General features: G+C 37.2%; 1 protein-coding gene across 1 annotated transcript in view; it reads left to right on the plus strand.

Annotated features, from left to right (window-relative positions):
- The window catches only part of rxfp1 (relaxin family peptide receptor 1), an 88,148-nt gene extending 68,399 nt beyond the window's left edge, over positions 1-19,749 (plus strand). The window contains 15 exon segments of the mRNA XM_085469258.1: positions 72-177; positions 2,100-2,171; positions 2,887-2,958; positions 3,260-3,331; positions 3,485-3,556; positions 4,465-4,533; positions 4,660-4,731; positions 4,961-5,032; positions 6,762-6,833; positions 7,867-7,938; positions 8,565-8,636; positions 10,970-11,199; positions 16,519-16,929; positions 17,173-17,391; positions 18,280-19,749. Coding sequence (XP_085325384.1) covers positions 72-177; positions 2,100-2,171; positions 2,887-2,958; positions 3,260-3,331; positions 3,485-3,556; positions 4,465-4,533; positions 4,660-4,731; positions 4,961-5,032; positions 6,762-6,833; positions 7,867-7,938; positions 8,565-8,636; positions 10,970-11,199; positions 16,519-16,929; positions 17,173-17,391; positions 18,280-18,698 — 2,102 coding nt within the window. The 3' untranslated portion in view covers positions 18,699-19,749.
- Positions 19,750-20,084: the final 335 nt, after the last annotated feature.

Here is a 20,084-nt window from a genome sequence, read left to right on the forward strand (position 1 = left end):
TTCAAAACAGCTCCACTATTGACACTTTTGACCATTTGTTTATCCTTCCCCTGTCTCCTCCATTGCTCTAGTGCTTGGTGTGGTTCCTGAGCTCTGCCTGTGCCGGGACCTGGAGCTCGACTGTGACGGGGCTCATCTTCAAGATATCCCAGTGGTGGCAATGAATGTCACTATGATGTGAGTAGAAAATAACCCCTGTTTTTCTTCGATACTTTCAAACTCAAGCAATGTCCAGAAAGACAGTCATCAGCAGCGATTACTGTCACAACTTGCGAGAATTTTTGTAGCAGACATTTGCCACTTCAAACATCACTTGCCACTGTGAATACCTGTCATTGCCACAACTTGAAAGGTAAAAAGTGAAAATTATTGCCTGAGACATGACACTCAAAGAACTCAAATCTGTTGGACAATTCTCTGAGAGCAAAGATGGTGGTAGAAGTAATCCTTCTCTGGGAAAAAAAAGTCTTTTAAATTTTTTTTCTTTTAATTTATTCTTTACATGAAAGTTAAGTTCAGCAATATACTACTTTAAACAAAATGCATGGATATATTTCAACAAGACCACTCAGTGTTGAGACTTACTGTTAAAAGCTATAAAAGCTAGCCCGTACTCATTTAAAATATGGCTTTTTTATCAGTACAATGTACAACATCCAGAATCAGATCAACTATGCTACCATAAGCCCAACACCTATGTTACAAATTTAGCCTTCAAAATGTGACATTAAGACAACTATAATGTATGTGGAATAAATAATAAAAGGCTCATTAATCACATGTCCTCACAGACTGACTGGATGCGTCGCAAGCACACTCATTTATAGAATTCCCTGTTCAACAGTTGGACCAGCTTCTAAATATATGACACATACAGCACATCTTAAGGTGTGAGTGTATATTCTGAGCATATTAGCAGTAAACATGTTGCAATGATTTACAAATGTCAGAAGGTACAGAAAGTACAAAAATGTTAATAATTTAATACTAGTAATATTTCCATAATGTGGAGGGGCCCTTTTGCCAGATCTCAGCCCAAAAGAGCATCTTTGGGTTGTAGTGATCCTGGAGTTATACATTATGGAAGTGCAATCAATACGTCTTTAGCAGCTGCTAAATGATGATGCTGTCAAAGTCTCTCATAACTAAAATCTCAGAAGAGTATTTCCAGCAATTCCTTGAATCTATTCAATGAAGAAAAAGCAATTTTAAAGGCAAAGTAAGGCCCAACCCTGTAAGTAATCAAGTAATTTTGTAATTTTGTTTAGTTTTGTTTTCATTTCTTTTAATGGATTGTCAGTTCAAATAAATAACACTGACTTTTTGTTCTAATGAATCATCACCTCGCTTCCTTTCATGAGCCCATTATAATTATCTTGCCCACTACAGGGCTATGAAACAATCTAACTAGGAGTCATAATTAACTGCTTGCACAAAGAGCCTCTGGGAGAAGACGGTCTCTACTTGCCAGCTATCCAAGAAAAACAAAGTTAAAGTAAACAAAGTTAGAGAATGGTGCACCAAAGGGGATTGCGTTAATAGTAAGACGTTTTCCTAAATGTGAAAAAACTGACTACTTCTGCTTGATAGAATAGTGCGTGAGAAGATGAGCTTTTAATCATCCTTTAATCCTTTAAAAGGCTTGGAATCAGCAGCTGAATCAGTTGGTCAGTTCAGGGTCTCTTGACCCTGATATGGTCTCTTGGCAGAATTTAAAAGACCACTAAGCTGTAGCTTGTAATGTTTACAGATTAATGTTTCTGGTAACTGGCTTAGTCAGAAAAAGTAAGTTGGACATTATAGGGAGTTTTTGTCTTTTTATATGTATTTTATGTGGATAATCCAGTTAAGATATTAACATATTAAAATATTAAAATCTGTATATCAAAAATCTTCTTTGAGTAAATTAAAATGCCTGCTATGTAATAAATAAATAGAATCAGCGTAGTGATGTTATGTTTCATTTTAAATCGTTTTTAAGATTCACAGCCACAAAATCCCATTAATCATAGTCAGAAGAAACATGCTGTCCAAGTGTCCAAAGGTGAGTGGTGCTTTTGGTTTCAAGCAATAAACATGTAAATGTCCCTGTCTCTCAGGTCCCTACAAAGGAATGGGCTTCAGAAACTTAGAGCGAACATATTCTTTAAGTACCAGAGCCTGCAGAAACTGTGAGTGTTCCATTAATTGTGGATTACATGCTATTTATGTTCTTTTATTGCATTTGTAGTCTTATTGTCTTTCTACAATATTCTTTTCTGTTTTTTATATTGTTTGTTTTTTTCTTTAAAAAAATAAAAAAAGCTCCACACACAATAGATCAGGTGCTATAACCCTACCCTATTCATTGAGTAAAGCATCTTCACTCTACCTTGACCTGGCAAATGCAACAAATAAGCATCACATCTATAAAGCTGGTATGTGTAAGCTAAGAGGACTGCTGGGAACGTTGACAGATTTGTTCTGCTTTGCATACAAATTCATTCATTGTCCACTTGTGTTGTTTATCAGCCTCACACAGTCACACTGACAATGGCAACATGAGAATAGGTCTTATCCCTCGCCAGAAACTATTTGGTAGCTTTTGCTGGACTGAAAACTTCCCTGAGATGTGTATAAACAAACATTAGAATGAATTGCCGTGTGTGAAAACACAAGACAAAACACAACTGTCAGCAGGGGTTTGTCGAGCTCGTAGTGTGCAATATAAAGGAGTATTCTTGGAAGAGATTATCATTATTTGATGTGAACGATTTCATTTACGCAAAAGTTGCACTTGAGCAAAGGCATTCGGGCTTTATGGCTTAGTATGTCTGTTTTGTTTTGTTTTTCTGATAGCTATCAAGTAAAAATAAAGAAAATATTTTGTGCTTTATGTATGGATAGATATCTCCAGCACAACAAGATTCAAGATGTGAGTCCTGATGCATTTAGAGGGCTGTATAACCTGACAAGACTGTAAGTTTGTTACATTTTTGCTTTACGTGTAATTTGATAATACACACTCTGAGTTGCATTGGTTTCTTATCTGTTCTTAAAATGCAGAAAAGCATTAGTTCACTTGCAGTAGTTAATTTTGGCAACCTAGCACATCCTGCTTCTTGACATTAACAAGGTATGCTTGTATATGAACATTCACTTTAAGAGGATAGATTATATAAACTGACCAATGATGAACTGCTTTTGGAAGGTCAACACCACTTACAAATTGTTATCAGCATCTGGTGCAGGTAACCTTCCATTGTCTTTCTGTATGTAGATATCTGAGCAACAACAGGATATCGGTTTTAATGCCTTGGGTGTTCAGGGATCTGCACAAACTGGAGTGGTTGTATGTATCCAGCTTTTATAACATATATCACCTTTTATTTCTTCTTCTTGCTTTGTGCTTTTTTTAATTACTTTCAGGTATGCACGTCAGTGAATGCAGTTTTGTATTGTGCAAAACTATATTCTATTTTTGATGTATTTGTTTTTACTCTAGGATTCTTGAAAATAACAACATCCATCAAATATCCCCCACGACCTTTTCAGGACTGAACTCCCTTGTTCTATTGTGAGTCATTATTTTGACTTTTTTGTGCTGCAAAGGCTTTCAGATCATCGAAAGTGGTGCTATTAAGAGTGCTTGGCAGCTACGTGTCACAGTCTGGCGAGGGCAGACTGTATGAATTGAAAAAGGACCCAAAATGCAGACTCCAAGGAACAGGGAACAAAACTTGAATGTTAACAAAAAGCGAGCCGTTTAATATGGCTGGAAAAAAAGGTACAAACAAAGGGCAAGGCAAACTGAAGCAAAATTAACAAACCTAAACTGGGAAATCTAAACAAACAATAAGAAAAACCTAGACAAGAAACTTGGAAGCATGGCATAGGAAACATGGCGTGGACAACAGTCGACCTGACAATCACACACTGAAAACAGAGGACTTAAATACACAGGAGGTGATTAGGGGAAGTGGGAACACATGAGGAAACAGCTGGCACACATGAACATAATGACGTCACAGTGGGAGAGTAAAACTGAACATGATGAACACAGAACACCAGACCTCTTCATAATAAAACAGGAAACATAATGAGACATAGACATGACAACCCGAACTTGACAACGTAAGACACAGACATGAAACGCATGAAGAGCAGGGGAGATTTAACATGGTTGGAAACACGAGGGGAAAATAATAACTAGAAACACTTAGGCATAATAATACAAACTTGATAACATAAGACACGCAGCATGAAACACGAAGGGTGAGGGGAAGCTTAAATACAGGGGAAGAAAACACAAGGAGTCTAATAACCAAATGAACTTAGATAACCTAATGAACAAAATAAACTCAAACTTAAAACGCTGGGTCAAAAGACCCAGGACCATGACACTACGAGCAAATGAGTGTTCTTTCTTTGAACTTTAAGAGAAAAGCCTTTCACCTTCTTTCATTTTGTCTTGCTGATTGACAGGGTTTTGTTGAACAACTCTTTGACAAAGCTGGATGACATCTGTCGAGAAATGCCCAGATTAAATTGGTTGTAAGTAGAATGTCAAAAAAAAATCTAAACTTCTCCTAACATACAAGTGCCAATTTGCAATCAATCTGTTCTTTGTGAGCAGTTTGGGTGCATTTGTCTGTGTTCATTTGATAATATGTTGTGCAGGGACCTGGAAGGAAATCTCATTGAAGTGATTGGCAATGCCTCATTCAGCTCATGCACCATGCTGACAGTTCTGTAAGTATAAATCTACATAATTTATTACATGGCTGAGGTGCAGTCTTTGCATTTACATTTTTTCTTTTGCTGCAGTTCCTGTTAGAGGATTGCAAATCAACCTTAGTTTCATACAAATTGATGAACTGTACTATCCTAGGTGTGGGATCAATTCTGGCAGTTCATTAAATGGGATTAAGGTAGGAAAAATAGTCATATAATTCTTTCTGTGTCTGTTGCCTGTCTCCAGGGTTCTGCAGCGAAATAGGATCAGCTACGTACATGAACAGGCTTTCTCAGTCCTGCAAAAGCTTGGAGAATTGTAAGTAAAAATATTTTGCACAAACAAACTTCAAAAAACAAAACAAAACTCTCTGGATTGTGCCAAAAAAAAGCTGAATTGAAGCCATGTAAGATGTGGATTTTGAAGATTCATTGTGATTAATGACTCAAGAAGTTCCAAAAGAACAGAAGGAAACGACAGCATTTAAAAACACTATAAATGCTCTGTTCTATTAAAAAAAGCACTGAAATAGCCAGATCTATGCTTTAATCGCTTCCAAAGATTATCCTAGACGTCATTAAAACCGTCTGTAACACCTAAGATACAGCAGCTTCCTGTCTAAGAAGGACAAACATCAAACACTGCTCAGTGCAATAACCGACATCATTTAAGGACGTGTCTAATAAAGTAACATTTAGCTCAAGGGTTTGTAGAAAACCCCTGTGGAAAGGCAGGGTGCACCCGGGACAGGTTATCAGTCTCACAGAGACAAACAACCATTCAAGATAATATTCACTCCTGTAGCCAGTTTACAATCATCAGTTAATTACAATCTACTTGACTAACATCTGTATAGACCACTTCAGGTCTCACTTGTATTCTGATACGTTATGGAATTTGCACAGGTGTCACATGAATAGAACTGAGTGATTTAGAAGGAAATTTGATTGAGATCAGCGGTTATAATTGAGCATTTTATAGTCATGTTGATGATCCATGAACTTCACATTTTTATTGTGTCTGTGCTTTAATTCTAACAAGCAACAGTCAGTGGCTTTAAATGTGGAACTTCTTAATACTTTTTGACAATGGCAATTTGATCTATATAGCACATTCAATTATATGTAAAGTTCAGAAGATATAAACCCAGTGTAGGTTTTATATGACTTAATGCAGTTAAAACAGCAAAATAAAGCCCCCACACCAATGTCAAAATCATGAATAATCAAAATCACTGACTTTTATCTGGTATTGTTATAGTAGCAGTGTGGATAGAAAGAGTTAATCCATGACTGGGAAACCTCCTGTGTACGGTTAACATCAGTTAGTCTTTAATTCTCTTCAAAAACTGTGAGTTCAAACATCCAGTCATCCACCCATTCACACACTGGTGATGGCAAGCTACATTGTAGCCACAGCCACCCGGGGGCGCACTGACAGAGGCGAGGCTGCCGGACACTGGCGCCACCGGGCCCTCTGACCACCACCAGTAGGCAATGGGTCAAGTGTCTTGCCCAAGGACACAACGATCAAGACTGTCGGAGCTGGGGCTCGAACCGGCAACCTTCCAATTACAAGGCAAACTCCCAACTCTTGAGCCACATAAGAAACCACTTGGACATAGACATTTATATTTAATGATGAAGAGGGATAGTAGGTTAAATATATAATGCATTAAAGCCATACAACCACAACATTCACAGTGCTGCAGTTGGTAACACTGAATCTTCAAAATAGGGTAACTGTGAATGTATTATATTAATGCAGTCTGGGAAACCTGCTGTGGATGGTCACTAATGAAAAACGTGGCTACAACAACCCACCATAAGCATAGTGTCAGTATTCAAAGGACTTTACATTTTTTGTTATTGCTGTTTTTCAGCTTGCCTGTCATTCTATCCACCCCCTCTCCCTTAACAGAGTTACTGAGGGTGGATCTTCCTTTGAAGATCTGTATGCATCCATCAAATGCCCAGTGTTGTACATCAATATTTATTCATTGTTCTTTATTTTTGGAGAACTGATGTGGATTTGTCTGTGCACACAGGGATCTATCCAGAAACAGACTGGCAGGAATCCCTCCAAATCTCTTTGTCTTACTTGAGGATTTGCTCCAGCTGTGAGTTCTCTTTATACAAATACCCACAGACACATAGTTCTGTATGCGGATACCTTTCCCATAGCCTTCTCTATGGCTATTTATATCTTTGTAGTCATTGAGAATGACAGCAGACTGACAGTTTGTCATTTTGCAAAAACTAGACATAGTTTCATGTTTTCAATGAAAAGTGTGTATACAGACTTTGACTAAACTGTAGTAAATTTTGCTGGGGGTTTTGTACTACCTTTTAATTTTTAGAACTTATGTAATGATGAAAAATTGCAAATTGCAAAGATAATATATGATTGTATCAGTTTTAAATTAATGTTCTGTGAAGGGGTTATGTACGGCTGGTTAGTTTAATATACAATGACAAGTCATAATTTATTGAGCAAGTACATGTTATGTAAGCATTAATTTTATGAAGAGTTATTAGAAGCTGAAGCTATGAAACACATGAAAGAGTGAAGTATTTACCTTCTTTTAATTGAAAAATGATAAACTGGTAATAACTAAATTGCTCAAAGAATGCAAAAGACAATTCCCTTATAATAAATTATAAATAGCAAGGATAATATCATTGTGATATTATTGTGTTTAACATTGTTATACAGAATAATTGTAGATTAAATACAGAAAATACTACAAAAATAGTGTCAAACTGTGGTATAGCATCTTCCTAGGGATTATAAATTTTAAGCAGAAGACAGTCAATACACTGATTCCCTAACCACTAATAAATATGCTGGTGGGAGGATAACAAGCTAGAAAATGAACAGAGGAAGGACACACCTTTAAGATGTGAAGCAGGAGGTAATGTGACAGTATGACAGGAAGATAAACATGTGGGAGGCAGCTGACATGCATAAAATGCTTCTAGACATATTTAAATGTCACTGGTGTTCTATTTGTTTTCATGAAACTGCATCACTGAAGATTGCTGTGCTTTGTTTCCGTCCTCCCATGCATAATGTACAGTGAACTGTAATTTCATTAATCATTTATGTGTGTGTGCTGTTCATTGTTGCTTATTTTCCCCTTTTTTCTGCAGAAATATATCGTACAATCCCATCATGGAGCTGCAAGTTGACCACTTTGATAAGTTACATAAGTTAAAATCATTGTAAGTATTTGATGATGCATCCTTGATAACATTAAAATTTAAAAAAAATCAATGTTTAGCATTAAATAAAACTGAGTTAATCAATAAATTGATATCAAGTAACCACACAAACTCAGTTTACAATCAACCTTTTATGTAAATATACAGGTTTTTTATTCTAATTCATTATTTTTTTACTATATCATATTTATTTTACTTTCATATTGATCTTATCTTATTGATCTTATCTTTCATGTTGGTGCCTGTCCAATTACTTTGGTCAGCTCCAGTTTTTGATTTGATTAGTTTGACTAGTTTGAAGAAGGTTATCATTTTTTAATGTTTTTCCATTTTTGAGAACCTCAGTATATTCTGCATATTGCTGTTTGAGACATTCCGGCAAGTGATTGTCATACTTCTTCTTCATACGCACAAGCTTGAATTCACAAAAGTCAAAATCTAAATAAACAGAAGACTAAAAATGTCTCTTTCTAGTAGAAATGTCCCCCATTTAGGCCTTGAAAGGCCATTTACCAAGAAGAAGATTTGGTGAAAACACGTTTTCACGTTTTTGTGTACAAAACAAATCAGCATACTGTATTGTGTGTGGCATCAAACTAAGACAAAATCATCTTTATATTTGTTAGGAGCATAGAAGGAATAGAAATTGGAAACATTCAGCGAAGGATGTTTGAACCACTCAAATACTTGACTCATATGTAAGTACTCCATTGTGATGGTCTATGTTTAAACAGTAAATCCTTATTGTTCAGTCTGGACTGTCATAGAGACAATGTGTTACTCACACATAGAAATATTATCCTAGTAATGAGCTTTGAGCTGGCCTTATTGAGACTGTCAGACTCCTCTTCCAACCAGGAGATGATTAAGTCAAGCTTAGTGTAATCCTTCTTTTCTGTTGCTAAAACAACTCAAGATACATCCATGTAAGTCCTGAAGAGATGCAACAAGACAGAGAACATGATAAGATGAATGCCTCTTCACCCTTGGATACAGTCACAGAGATTCTTTAACGTTCCCTTTGTAATAGCGCTTCATACAAGTTTTAGTGTCAGCTGCATTCAAATCTATCTTATTTTGCAGAAGTAAAATGCATTTTAAAGCAGCAGTGCTCAAGCTACTTCATTCATAAATATTTTGATATATGCCAGCATGAATGGAATAGCATTTTTATTTCACAAAGCAATTTAAAAAATAAATTTAAAGTTGCATCTCTATTTGAAGAAATTGTTGCACCTATTATTCAGAAAACTCCAGAAGTAAAGCAGTGAACTGTTTTCAAAGGGATTGTTTCTTTATAAGAGTGCATTTCCATAAAACATGTGCATTAACTAAAGGGACTTTAAAAAAAAAATAAAAAAAACAGTTAATTTTTGAACATCGTGATTTGATCGCAATTTAATTGTCCTAAAAAGGTCATTCCACTTTGGTTTTGAAGAGCGAGCACCAGCATGTGTTTGACATTTGAGAAATGTGAAACAAATATTGGCCAATTATTAATTTTGCACTCAATTCATATTTTCCTGGATGAATTCTAATAGCACTGAGGATGCTCTGACTTTCCAAATAGAGACTACTGTCAATACTCTGTAAATTATTGCCATTCCTTTAATACTATAGCAATAAAATAACTGATTAACATATAGTAAGCAAATTAACATTGTAAGGACAGTAGCATGTTCACTTTGACATTTAGCTATGGGCAATGTTGGAAGCTGGAAAATAGTTTGATTTGTTGAAATGTCATTTTTAATTACTGTAAGGACTAGAGCAGGGCAATATGACCAAAAATATTTATCACGATATACGTTTGAAAATTTATAATGATATAACTGACAATATAATTGACAGTAGACAAAATACTTTACAACTCCACAACTTTATTAGTGGAAAAAAAAATCAATGTATTTTCACTTAAACAAGCAGCAGTTTTTTATGTGCATGAAAGTTATATAAAAATTTAACAGTGCAAATGCAAATTCCTTGCTGATATTATGTTGAAGCACAGTACGTATCACTCCGCGAGGCTCCTGCCTACGATAGCCGCAATGCTCCGACAATCCATCAAGCGGTGCGGGTTTCTTAGCTTAGCAAAGTCGTACTAAAACATTTGACAGATTTTCGAGCGCCGTGTAGCACATAAAATCGTTTCGAGGTCAGTAGACACAACCAGAATTCATACATAAGGCACACGGGATTATAAGAGGCTCTGTCGATTTTCAGAAAAATCAAAGGATTGATTTTAAGTGTGCCGTATTTTCCAAAATACGGCCGTCGCTAGCATGCGCTACCAAAAATAGTGCTTTGTTGTGTATCTGATGGACGAAAGCTAAACCAGTTCGACATCACTGAAGTTGCAGCATTTTTAAAAACCAATTCTGGTTCATCTGTTTCATTCAACGATCCGCTTTCGTCCTTCTCATTTTCCGTCGCCAGCATGCTTTTTCCGCCATGTGTGTATGAAAACAAAGGCACTGCGCATTCGCATTTTACCCATATTCTATCGCGATATTTCATTTTCTTATCTTTGCCCAATATTACACCGGTATTACCGTGAACGGTATGATATGGCCCAGCCCTAGTAAGGACCATAAATGACATGTCAATTTCTATACAGGGGTTGATGGTGGGAGATGGGCAGATAATTCAGCTGAATAAACCCTTTAATTCTTTCTTTGGATAAAATGATTACTGTTAAACTTTTGCAGGTCTCCACCTGGGTAGAAAGACAAAAGACAAAAGCACTCATTTTAATTTAAGTTGGCTTCTTGATTAGGTTTACCACCTTTAGAGTCTCACAGCTTCGGGTGCTATTATTTCCGTATAAAATTGGCACTTCAGATCACCAGAATACCCCTTCTTGCTTTATTCCTCTCTCTTATTTCTGCACCTGCCAGTATGTATAAAAAGAAAAGACATTTACAGTGTGGAATTTTCCTGTTGCCTTGATTGACCCAGAACCTTTTTGGTTCAAATAAACAATCTCCTTTTGTCTGTTGCTTAACCTTACACTTTTTTTGCGTGATTACAGCTACTTCAAGAAATTCCAGTACTGTGGCTATGCTCCTCATGTGCGTAGTTGTAAGCCCAACACTGATGGAATCTCATCCTTTGAGAACCTACTGGCCAATATTGTGCTGAGGGTCTTCGTCTGGGTTGTGTCTGCTACCACCTGCTTCGGCAATATCTTCGTCATCTGCATGCGGTCGTACATTCGCTCAGAGAACAAACTACATGCCATGTGCATCATCTCCCTCTGCTGTAAGTCACGTTACTACATTTAAAGTGGAAAACTCGTATAACTTTTAGGATATAATTTTTACTGGCTACAAAGATTTTATTGTTTGCTGTTGCAGTTTCTAGATTACAACTGACATATTCTTCCAACACTGTGTCCTTCTGATAGCCTTGAATGTCAAAGACAGCACAAAGCATGAAATTAGTTTCCACCGTGCCTATCACCATGTTTCAATAATAAAGGTTTAATATTAAATACATCTTCCTCCCCTTACCGGTAACCGGTCGCAACTGATGTCCTGAGCCAGAGCCAGAGCTGTTAGTAAAAAGCTGTTCACGTGTTTTGTGGTTTCAAACACAGTGGAAAAGTAAATCCAGTCTTTTTGTGGAGTGCACTGGTGTGTGAATGTGATATGAGAACTGTTTTCATTAGCAAGTAGATTTTTGGCCAAAGAAAGCCAAAAATGAAGCTTATGATGATGAGAAAAGTAAAGCATTTTAAATATGACTTATTCTTTGCTACTTTAGCTGAAGAGTTTAAAAAGAGTATCTTAATGCAAGCAGGATGTGTTTGCATATTGCTTTTAATATGGCTATTAAAGGAGCGGAAAGAGTCAAGGAAGAAATGAACCAATAACAAAGTACAAACATGAAAGTGTTGAGTCATCCGTACTTAGAACTGGAACAAGACTTGACATGAATTAATTATGCTTGTATCAGCCATTGCCTTTTCCTAAGAAAGCCAAAGTATTCATGATCTTTAAGTGACTATATAGGAGCCCCATCACACAGTCGGCAAGTTTAATTTTTGTACCCTTACAATCTTTCTATGACACATTATAACATAAAAAACCCCAAAACATACAAAAGAAAACTTAAAAGCAATGTTTAGTTATTTTATTCCAGGTCCACAATTAATGCCTTCTAAAGAGCTTTGGTCTGATTCAGCATCAAAAGAATTACTAACAGGACTAAGGAGGAGGATTTGAGTAATGAATTCACCAAACTATCAAAGAAATAAACATTAATCCATGACTGATGAAGCAGTGGGCAATTCATCAGAGGATATAAGTTGTGAATTAAATCACAAATTTAAGAAAAAAACATTGTGATAACTTTGCAAACAGAATTGAAAGTAGGTATAAAAGAAAATAACAGATGGGGCTGGTAGTTATCTTTTAATTTCAGTTCTTTTTCTCTCCAAGAGTTTCAAGCATGAAACAATGGTTGGTGTACGATGCATAGTCATGTTTTGTATATCAAATTCCAATTATTCCAAGAGATGGAGATTGCACATTGAACAGTCTTTTAAGACAGATGTATAACGTCTCAGCTTGCTTTTTGAACTTCTAACCTTTTGTTAGTCAAAGGAGCTTGCAAAGAAAAGCGTCTGGACTTCTTTAAGTTGCTTGAAGACGTTTCACCTCTCATCCGAGAAGCTTCTTCAGTTCTAAGGTCAAATGGTGGAGAGTCCCAGATATAAACCTAGTAGGAGTGACCCCCCACAGAGGGACAAAAGGACCCCCCTGATGATCCTCTAATCGCCTGAGCCAAGGTGTGAAAATGGGTGTGGGTCCCAATCAGCCAGAGTTTCGGGTGTGTTCATTGTGAAACCTAGCCCCACCTTATCATGCGAATTCCTGAGGTCAGATGGCCCAGGATGTGAGTGGGCGTTAAGGCGTCTGGGAAGGGATCTCAAAACTGGATTATAGATGGCAGAGAGTTGGTGTCGTAAACCCCCGCCTCTGTTCAAAGATGGTCGCTCACAGTGGACATAGATGGCTTCTTTCACTCCTCTTTCAAACCATCTGTCCTCTCCGTCCAAAATGTGAACATTGGCATCCTCGAAAGAGTGTCCTTTTTCCTTTAGATGCAGATGGACTGCTGAGTCTTGTCCTGTGGAGGTGGCTCTTCTGTGTTGTGCCATGCGCTTGTGAAGTGGCTGTTTGGTCTCTCCAATGTAGAGGTCTGAGCATTCCTCGCTGCACTGTACAGCATACACCACGTTGTTAAGTTTGTGTTTAGGAGTTTTGTCTTTCGGGTGAACCAGTTTTTGTCTGAGTGTGTTGCTGGGTCTGAAATGCACCGGGATGTCATGCTTGGAGAAAACTCTCCTGAGTTTTTCTGACACACCGGCTACATAGGGGATGACAATGTTGTTGAGTCTGTCCTTCTTATCCTCCCTCGCTGGTGTCTGATCTTCTTTTCTGTGCATCTTTGCTGACTTTATAAACGCCCAATTAGGATAACCGCATGTTTTGAGTGCTTCCTTTACATGGGTGTGTTCCTTCTTTTTCCCTTCAGGCTTAGAGGGAACATGTTCTGCCCGGTGGTGTAGGGTCCTAATTACTCCAAGTTTGTGTTCCAGAGGGTGATGGGAGTCAAAGAGGAAGTACTGGTCCGTGTGTGTGGGCTTCCGGTAAACTTCGATGTTGTGGTTGCCATTCTCTTCAATGTGCACAGCGCAGTCCAGGAAAGGCAAGCTCCTTTGACTACGATGACCTGGATGACTGAGAACCTTCACAGACATAACCTTTTGTTAGTTTGTTAGTTTTGAAGAGAAAGTTACATGCTCTCAAGAATTTCTGCCCGAGGGGGTACGCACAAGTTTTTGAGTGCATTGTCCTCCTCACCTTACTTGCAGCAAGCTGTAATGGGCTCATTACGGCAACCTAACAAAGAGACCCACTTCTTCTTGAGTGAAGGCTGTGAAGTGCATTTTTCATCAGTTGTCGCAAGGGGTGACAATCAAATTCCACACTGAAAAACGAACTTAACTAAGCAACACAAATTTGAGGTTTGGGCTTTAAATGTTGCTTTTTCTAACGTTTATATAAAGAAAAATGTTGTACAGTAGGGGTCAAAGTCTTAACAAGAAGGGCACCTCAGTGTCAACTAATTTATTTGTGTAATATACTGGGATGTTTATAATTTGGAGCTATTTGCATAAGAGGTATTTTGTTATATTTTATAATATTGTAATATAGATTGTAGTAATTACTTTAGTTTATTTAGTTACTGTTCTTACTGTCTTGGAGCAACTGTGACCACATAATTTCCTCTGGGATTAACAAAGTATTCTGATTCTGATTCAGAAACTCTAGTAGGTCTAGTGATGATACCTATAGTTTGTATTTGTTTAGACTTTTTATCATAAAAAATATTGGCTCCGCAGCTTATATTTACATTTGTAATCACATGAATATTTCGAACCCTGGAATCTACAGGTTTGTACAAAACTTCATATCCCATATTATACCATCTCACAACATCCCCAAAAAGTTTCTTGTTTTATCGAGAAAGTTTTCTTAGTCTTCAAATGCCCCCACAAACGTTCCATGGGGATGAAGGTGGGTGGCTTATAGAGCAAAATCAGTGACAGTTGATGTTTTTTCTTTCGTAGCTCTCGGAAAGCTTGTATTGTGGTCATTATTCTGCTGCTGAATAAATTCTTTTCTAAAAACAGGAAAACCAAAAGATGTCTCTGATAAATGAAGTGTTGCTGTTGCAAATAGAACACTTTTTCCAATCAGAGAAATGCTGGTGAATGTTAATATATCCCCCAACTGTTATAGGAACTAATACTAATGCACTTATGCTGATTGGAGTCTTGCTTTTTCTTCTATAGCAAAATCTGTATGTGTTCATTTTTTTTCCCCAACTCTCAGTCTACTGAGCCTTATTATTGATCTTCTTATAGTCCGGTCACTCTAATTCCATTTGATCGTGCTTTGAATGTAAATAAGCAGTTTTACCAGTGCATGTAAAATGTCATAACCTCTTCAAAGGTTTTACTCTAATCATCATTTCACACAGAAAAAGCCCTTCTTTACTTTGGATAAAATCAATTTGACTTTGGACACCTCCATTAGTTGATACTGTGTTTCATTCTATTAAAATTTTGCTCACTGATACTTGCAGTGTGCTTAGTTGTGTTTTGCTGGAAATCTTGAGCAATGTCTGCAAGTTCATTTACTGTATTTGAAAAGGTTTCTCATGAATAGATCAAATCCACTTGTATTACATTTGAATGTTTTTTTAATGGAACAGATACTGTCATTGTCACTGTGCTTCTGCCTTGTTTGACCGCCATGTCATCAGCCAAAATAAAGGCTCGCTTTTCGTTTGAACTCCGTTTCGTGTCTTCGCCTGTGTCTGAGTCCTCCACACACTCTCCACTCAGTCTGCCACTGCGGATCGTGACAAGATACAACTGAAAGAAATGAACCTTTTTTTAACATGAATAACATGACCTATTTTTTTCAAATTAGACTGAGAGACCCAAGAATACTCTGCAATATTAAATATTTCCCCATTTTACATGTCAGAATTTAGATTGCATTTAAATGTTAATCCTCAAACTCCTTGAACATTTCTTGGTTTAGATAAGATGTTTAAAAGTTTTGAAATTCAAGTGTAAAACTCAGCTGTTTCATTTTTGTTCAGAATCTATAAATATGCAGCACTGTTGTATGCTCCATCACGCCTGTGACCCTAAACTGCGGTTAACAGGATGGATGGATGAATGGGTATCCCTTACATGTTCTTTAATAATACGCAACATTTAAAGTGTGTGTCGATTTCTTCAAAACTGGCTTCTAACTAGCTGTGATATCATAAATCATTCTCCCCTCAAGTAAAATTTAACTCGGAAGAACCTTCCTCTTTGAGTAGAAGAACATAAAATCAGCATTCTAGTTTAAAACACTGAACATACATTATTCTGTTTCTCTTTCATTAGTTTTGCCTTGAGTTCTCTAGTTAATGTGTCAGTTTTGTTTCCCTTGAACAGAACAGAGCTAGTTTTTTTTTCCTATTCAAAGTCTTAATGCTAAGTTAAAATGAGCCCAGCCGCTACTCCTTTTCCTCAAGAGTTTCAGCAAGAATGCTAATGGGTCTATTTTTGCACCATTTCAAACTGATCATATCATTCATTTCCTTTTCATAACAGTTTAGACCGCATGAAAGACTGATGTTAGCCTATAGTATCCCTGGTTCCTCTTAATATGCATGGATTTCCGAGGTTGAGTGGCTGCTGTCAGCATGTTATCATTAATCTCCTTCTTACAGATTCAATCCTTTCATGTTGACCAATTTTTGAACTTGTCTTTTTTTTCAGAGCACTGCAGTGTTTATTTGGTGTTAAAATAAGTCCAACTGACATTGTGCTCACATTTCTTAATTAATCTAAAGTAATGAAACTACATTTTCTGAAGCAAAGCAGCCCAAATACATCGTTATAGCTACAGAATATGTTCAGCCAAATACTCCAGAAATATCAGGATGTAATCTTATACCAAAATCTCATAAGTAATTTGTAAATCAGCTGCTTTTTCTTCGCAGGTGCAGATGGGTTGATGGGCATCTACCTCTTCATGATCGGTGCATATGACCTAAAGTTTCGAGGCGAGTACAACCGGCATGCCCAGGCGTGGATGGATAGCAGCCAGTGTCAGGTCATTGGCTCTTTGGCCATGCTGTCCACTGAAGTATCTGTCCTGCTCCTCACATATCTAACGCTGGAGAAATACATCTGCATAGTCTACCCTTTCCAGTACTTGACTCCTGGCTGGCGACGAACTGTCACCATCCTTCTTGGGATATGGGTGTTTGGTTTTATTATTGCCTTCCTCCCATTAGTTTGCAAGGGGCTGTTTCGCAACTTTTACGGGACCAATGGTGTCTGCTTTCCACTGCACTCTGAACAACCAGAGACTCTATGGGCTCACGTTTACTCCGTCGTTATTTTCCTGGGTGAGGATTTGTTCTTGAAACAGTGCTTTGAAGATTTTTGTTCATGTTTTCACTTGTTTTGTTTTTTTTGTTTTTACTTCTTCTCCAAAGGTAACTGTAAAAGTACAGGTTCTGTATTTAGTATATGTGTTTTATATGTGGGGGGTTTTGCATTTATTTATTTGCTCTGGATGCAAAGATTTATTATACATGTACATTCAAGTACTGCAAATTTAAACTTGTTTGTATGAAATCTTTCCATAGGTCTTAACCTGGTGGCATTCCTCATCATTGTCCTCTCCTATGCAAGTATGTTTTATAACATCCAGAGAACAGGCACTCAGACCACTAAATATAGCAACCACATCAAAAAAGAGGTGACCATTGCCAAAAGATTCTTCTCTATCGTCATTACTGACTCCCTCTGCTGGATCCCCATTTTCATCCTCAAGATCCTCTCGCTGCTGCAGGTGGAGATTCCCGGTACAGTAAAAGAATGACAAGCATTTAAACAAACACTTTGATGAAAAAGAGCATTTTGAGTAAAATACTACCTAATTAGCCTCACAGTTTGCCTCTACAACATTTTTGGCCTCTTAACTCAGCTGTGTCTGCTGCAACTCACTAAAAGAAGCAGATGATTTGATGAATGCAGGCAGGTCTTTATAAGGGTTCAGCAGAATGTAGCTGCTAGACTTTTAACTAATGCCACATGGATACGATGATGGATGTGACTGATTACCTGTGTATAGATTTTATTATTTTTAATGACTTTTTTTTTTTAATATCCTACTGTTTTACTGATTTTTGCTTTAAGATTATTCATGACAGGCTTCATTTTATTATTCATTATTCATTTGATTTTTTTTTTGTGACATCATCATTGACCAGGTCATTAGCAGTTTGTAATCACACGTCTTTGGCAAAAGAAAGTGATAATGTGTTGCTGATTTGTGTGTGATGAAGTAACTGGTTTTTTGGGGGGAGAAGTGGGTTAAGAATACATTTAAATGCCACGTGATGTGTTTTAGATGATTTTTGAAATTGATTACAGTGAATCAGAGCTGGCTACAGATACATTCTCTTGCAAAGCATCAGGTTGTAAAGTCCTGCCTTTTAAGGTCAAACGGAGCAAAGTGCTCCCAATATGGATTCATTCTGTGTTTTCTTAAAGTGTTTCCCATAAGTTTTACTACTGCATAAGAATGCCATTATGCATTAGATTATGCATGATGACAATTTATTTTGAGGTTAAGGATACTATTTGTATATCATTTTTAATTTGTGATGTCAGTAGGTGTTAAATGTAACAATCTAGACAGACTAAGTAATTAACACTGTAATTGTATTTCTTTCTCTGTTCTCTGACAGGTACCATCAGCTCCTGGGTGGTCATATTTATTCTCCCCATCAACAGCGCACTTAACCCCATCCTTTACACACTAACAACACGGCCTTTCAAAGAGACTATTGTGCAGGTGTGGGCTAACTACAGGCAGAGGAGGCCCCTCCTTAGCAGACACCCAGCTCATCATCCATCGCTCACTTGGCAGGAAATGTGGCCCCTGCAGGAAAACAGCCATAGTGTCAGCGTGGGGCAGGAATTTGAAGCAAATGGCACAAAGCCCAAGCTCACGCCTGTGGAAAATACTAATGAGGGGTACAATGACATTAAAGCATCAACCAGAAAGCAGGAAACACAACATACAGTGCTGTCAGTATGTTCTAAGACTGAAACACCACCACATACACACATTCACACAGGCACACAAACAAATTAACTTATGTAACTGTCTAATGGTAGAGGTACATGTACATGTTTGTATTGTCACCAAAACCTCACCTCAGTAAACTCAATTTCATTTAAGTTCGTTCATCTCAGCAGTTCATATTTACCCTCAGTTTAGTCACTTGTTAGTGTCTACATTCTTTGCAGTTTAAAAGGATTAGTTCTGGTATTTTTATTTATTTTTTTTTTTTTGTCTTTTTCCCTCAAAATGTAACAGTGCATGTGTGCATGACCAGCAACGGTAACAGCCATCACAGCAGATAGGGGGACATACTTCATAAAATAATTTCTTAAATTAAGAAAACATGCTCCCTATGAATCCTGTTAAAGCCAGGCAAGTAAAATCTGGGGAACAGAATCTGTTATCAGTGACAAAAAGCTAATAATGATAATAACAATGGATTAATATGCAAACTGAATGATTCCCATCAATGACTTGACTGAAGCTCTTTTCAATGGGTGAGACACATTGAATATTCCATAGGATTAAAAAGAGTATAAACATTTAGGATATTAATAGATAGGGCAATGAAGGGCCTCATAATTATGACCTAGTGGCAGAGGCTGGAAAAACAAGGGGGTGATTGGTACAGTTAGACAGACATAAATCTTAGATAATAGTATTTGACTGATTCTTATATAGCACTTTTCTACTCTCCCAGAGTACTCAAAGCACTCTATACAACATGACACATTCAACCAATCTACAAGCACTTTCTCTAAACTGAGTGCTTTCTAACTACATTCATACTCCGACAGATGCATTGGAGAGCAACTTGGGCAATTGATACTTGGCATGCAGACTGGAGGAGCCAGGGATTGAACCACCAACCTTCCAATCAATAGGCGACCTGCTCTACCCACTGAGCTACCGCCACCCATTTGAATTTGACTTTATTTTTATTATTTAATTTGATTAAATTATGTGACATATTCGTAACATCCCAAACAAGGGTAGTTGAGAGAATCAGGAAATGCACAGGATGACATTAAGGAAAAGAATGGGCTTGGGATTTCAGCCGCTCAGGGCCATTGAGATCCAATTGTTTGACTAGGATGGCTTTTTTTTTTTTTTTAAATATGTAGGTGAGTATCTACTGAAACAGTGCGCATTTGGCAGAAAAAAAACTTTACTTACTATTTTACTTTCCTCACAGTTGCTCAGCAGTGATTTTTATTGTCAGGAACTCCACAACAAAAGAGACTGTTAAGACAAAAAAACAGTATTGCACGACTATTAGAATAAAAGGCTTGCTATATCTCATTTCCATTGGTACACTAATTGACATTTATAAACAAATAACTGTCACCAGCTTACCTGTATACACTTATTTGTCATCTCTATGGCTACAACAGCTCTCTGCCATTCAAAAAAAATATGCCCAGC

Source organism: Copadichromis virginalis, linkage group LG2 (genome assembly GCF_057382275.1).
Source record: "Copadichromis virginalis isolate Kocher_CV1m ecotype Utaka linkage group LG2, C_Virginalis_male_GT1.1, whole genome shotgun sequence".
In the NCBI taxonomy this organism is placed as follows: Eukaryota; Metazoa; Chordata; class Actinopteri; order Cichliformes; family Cichlidae; genus Copadichromis; species Copadichromis virginalis.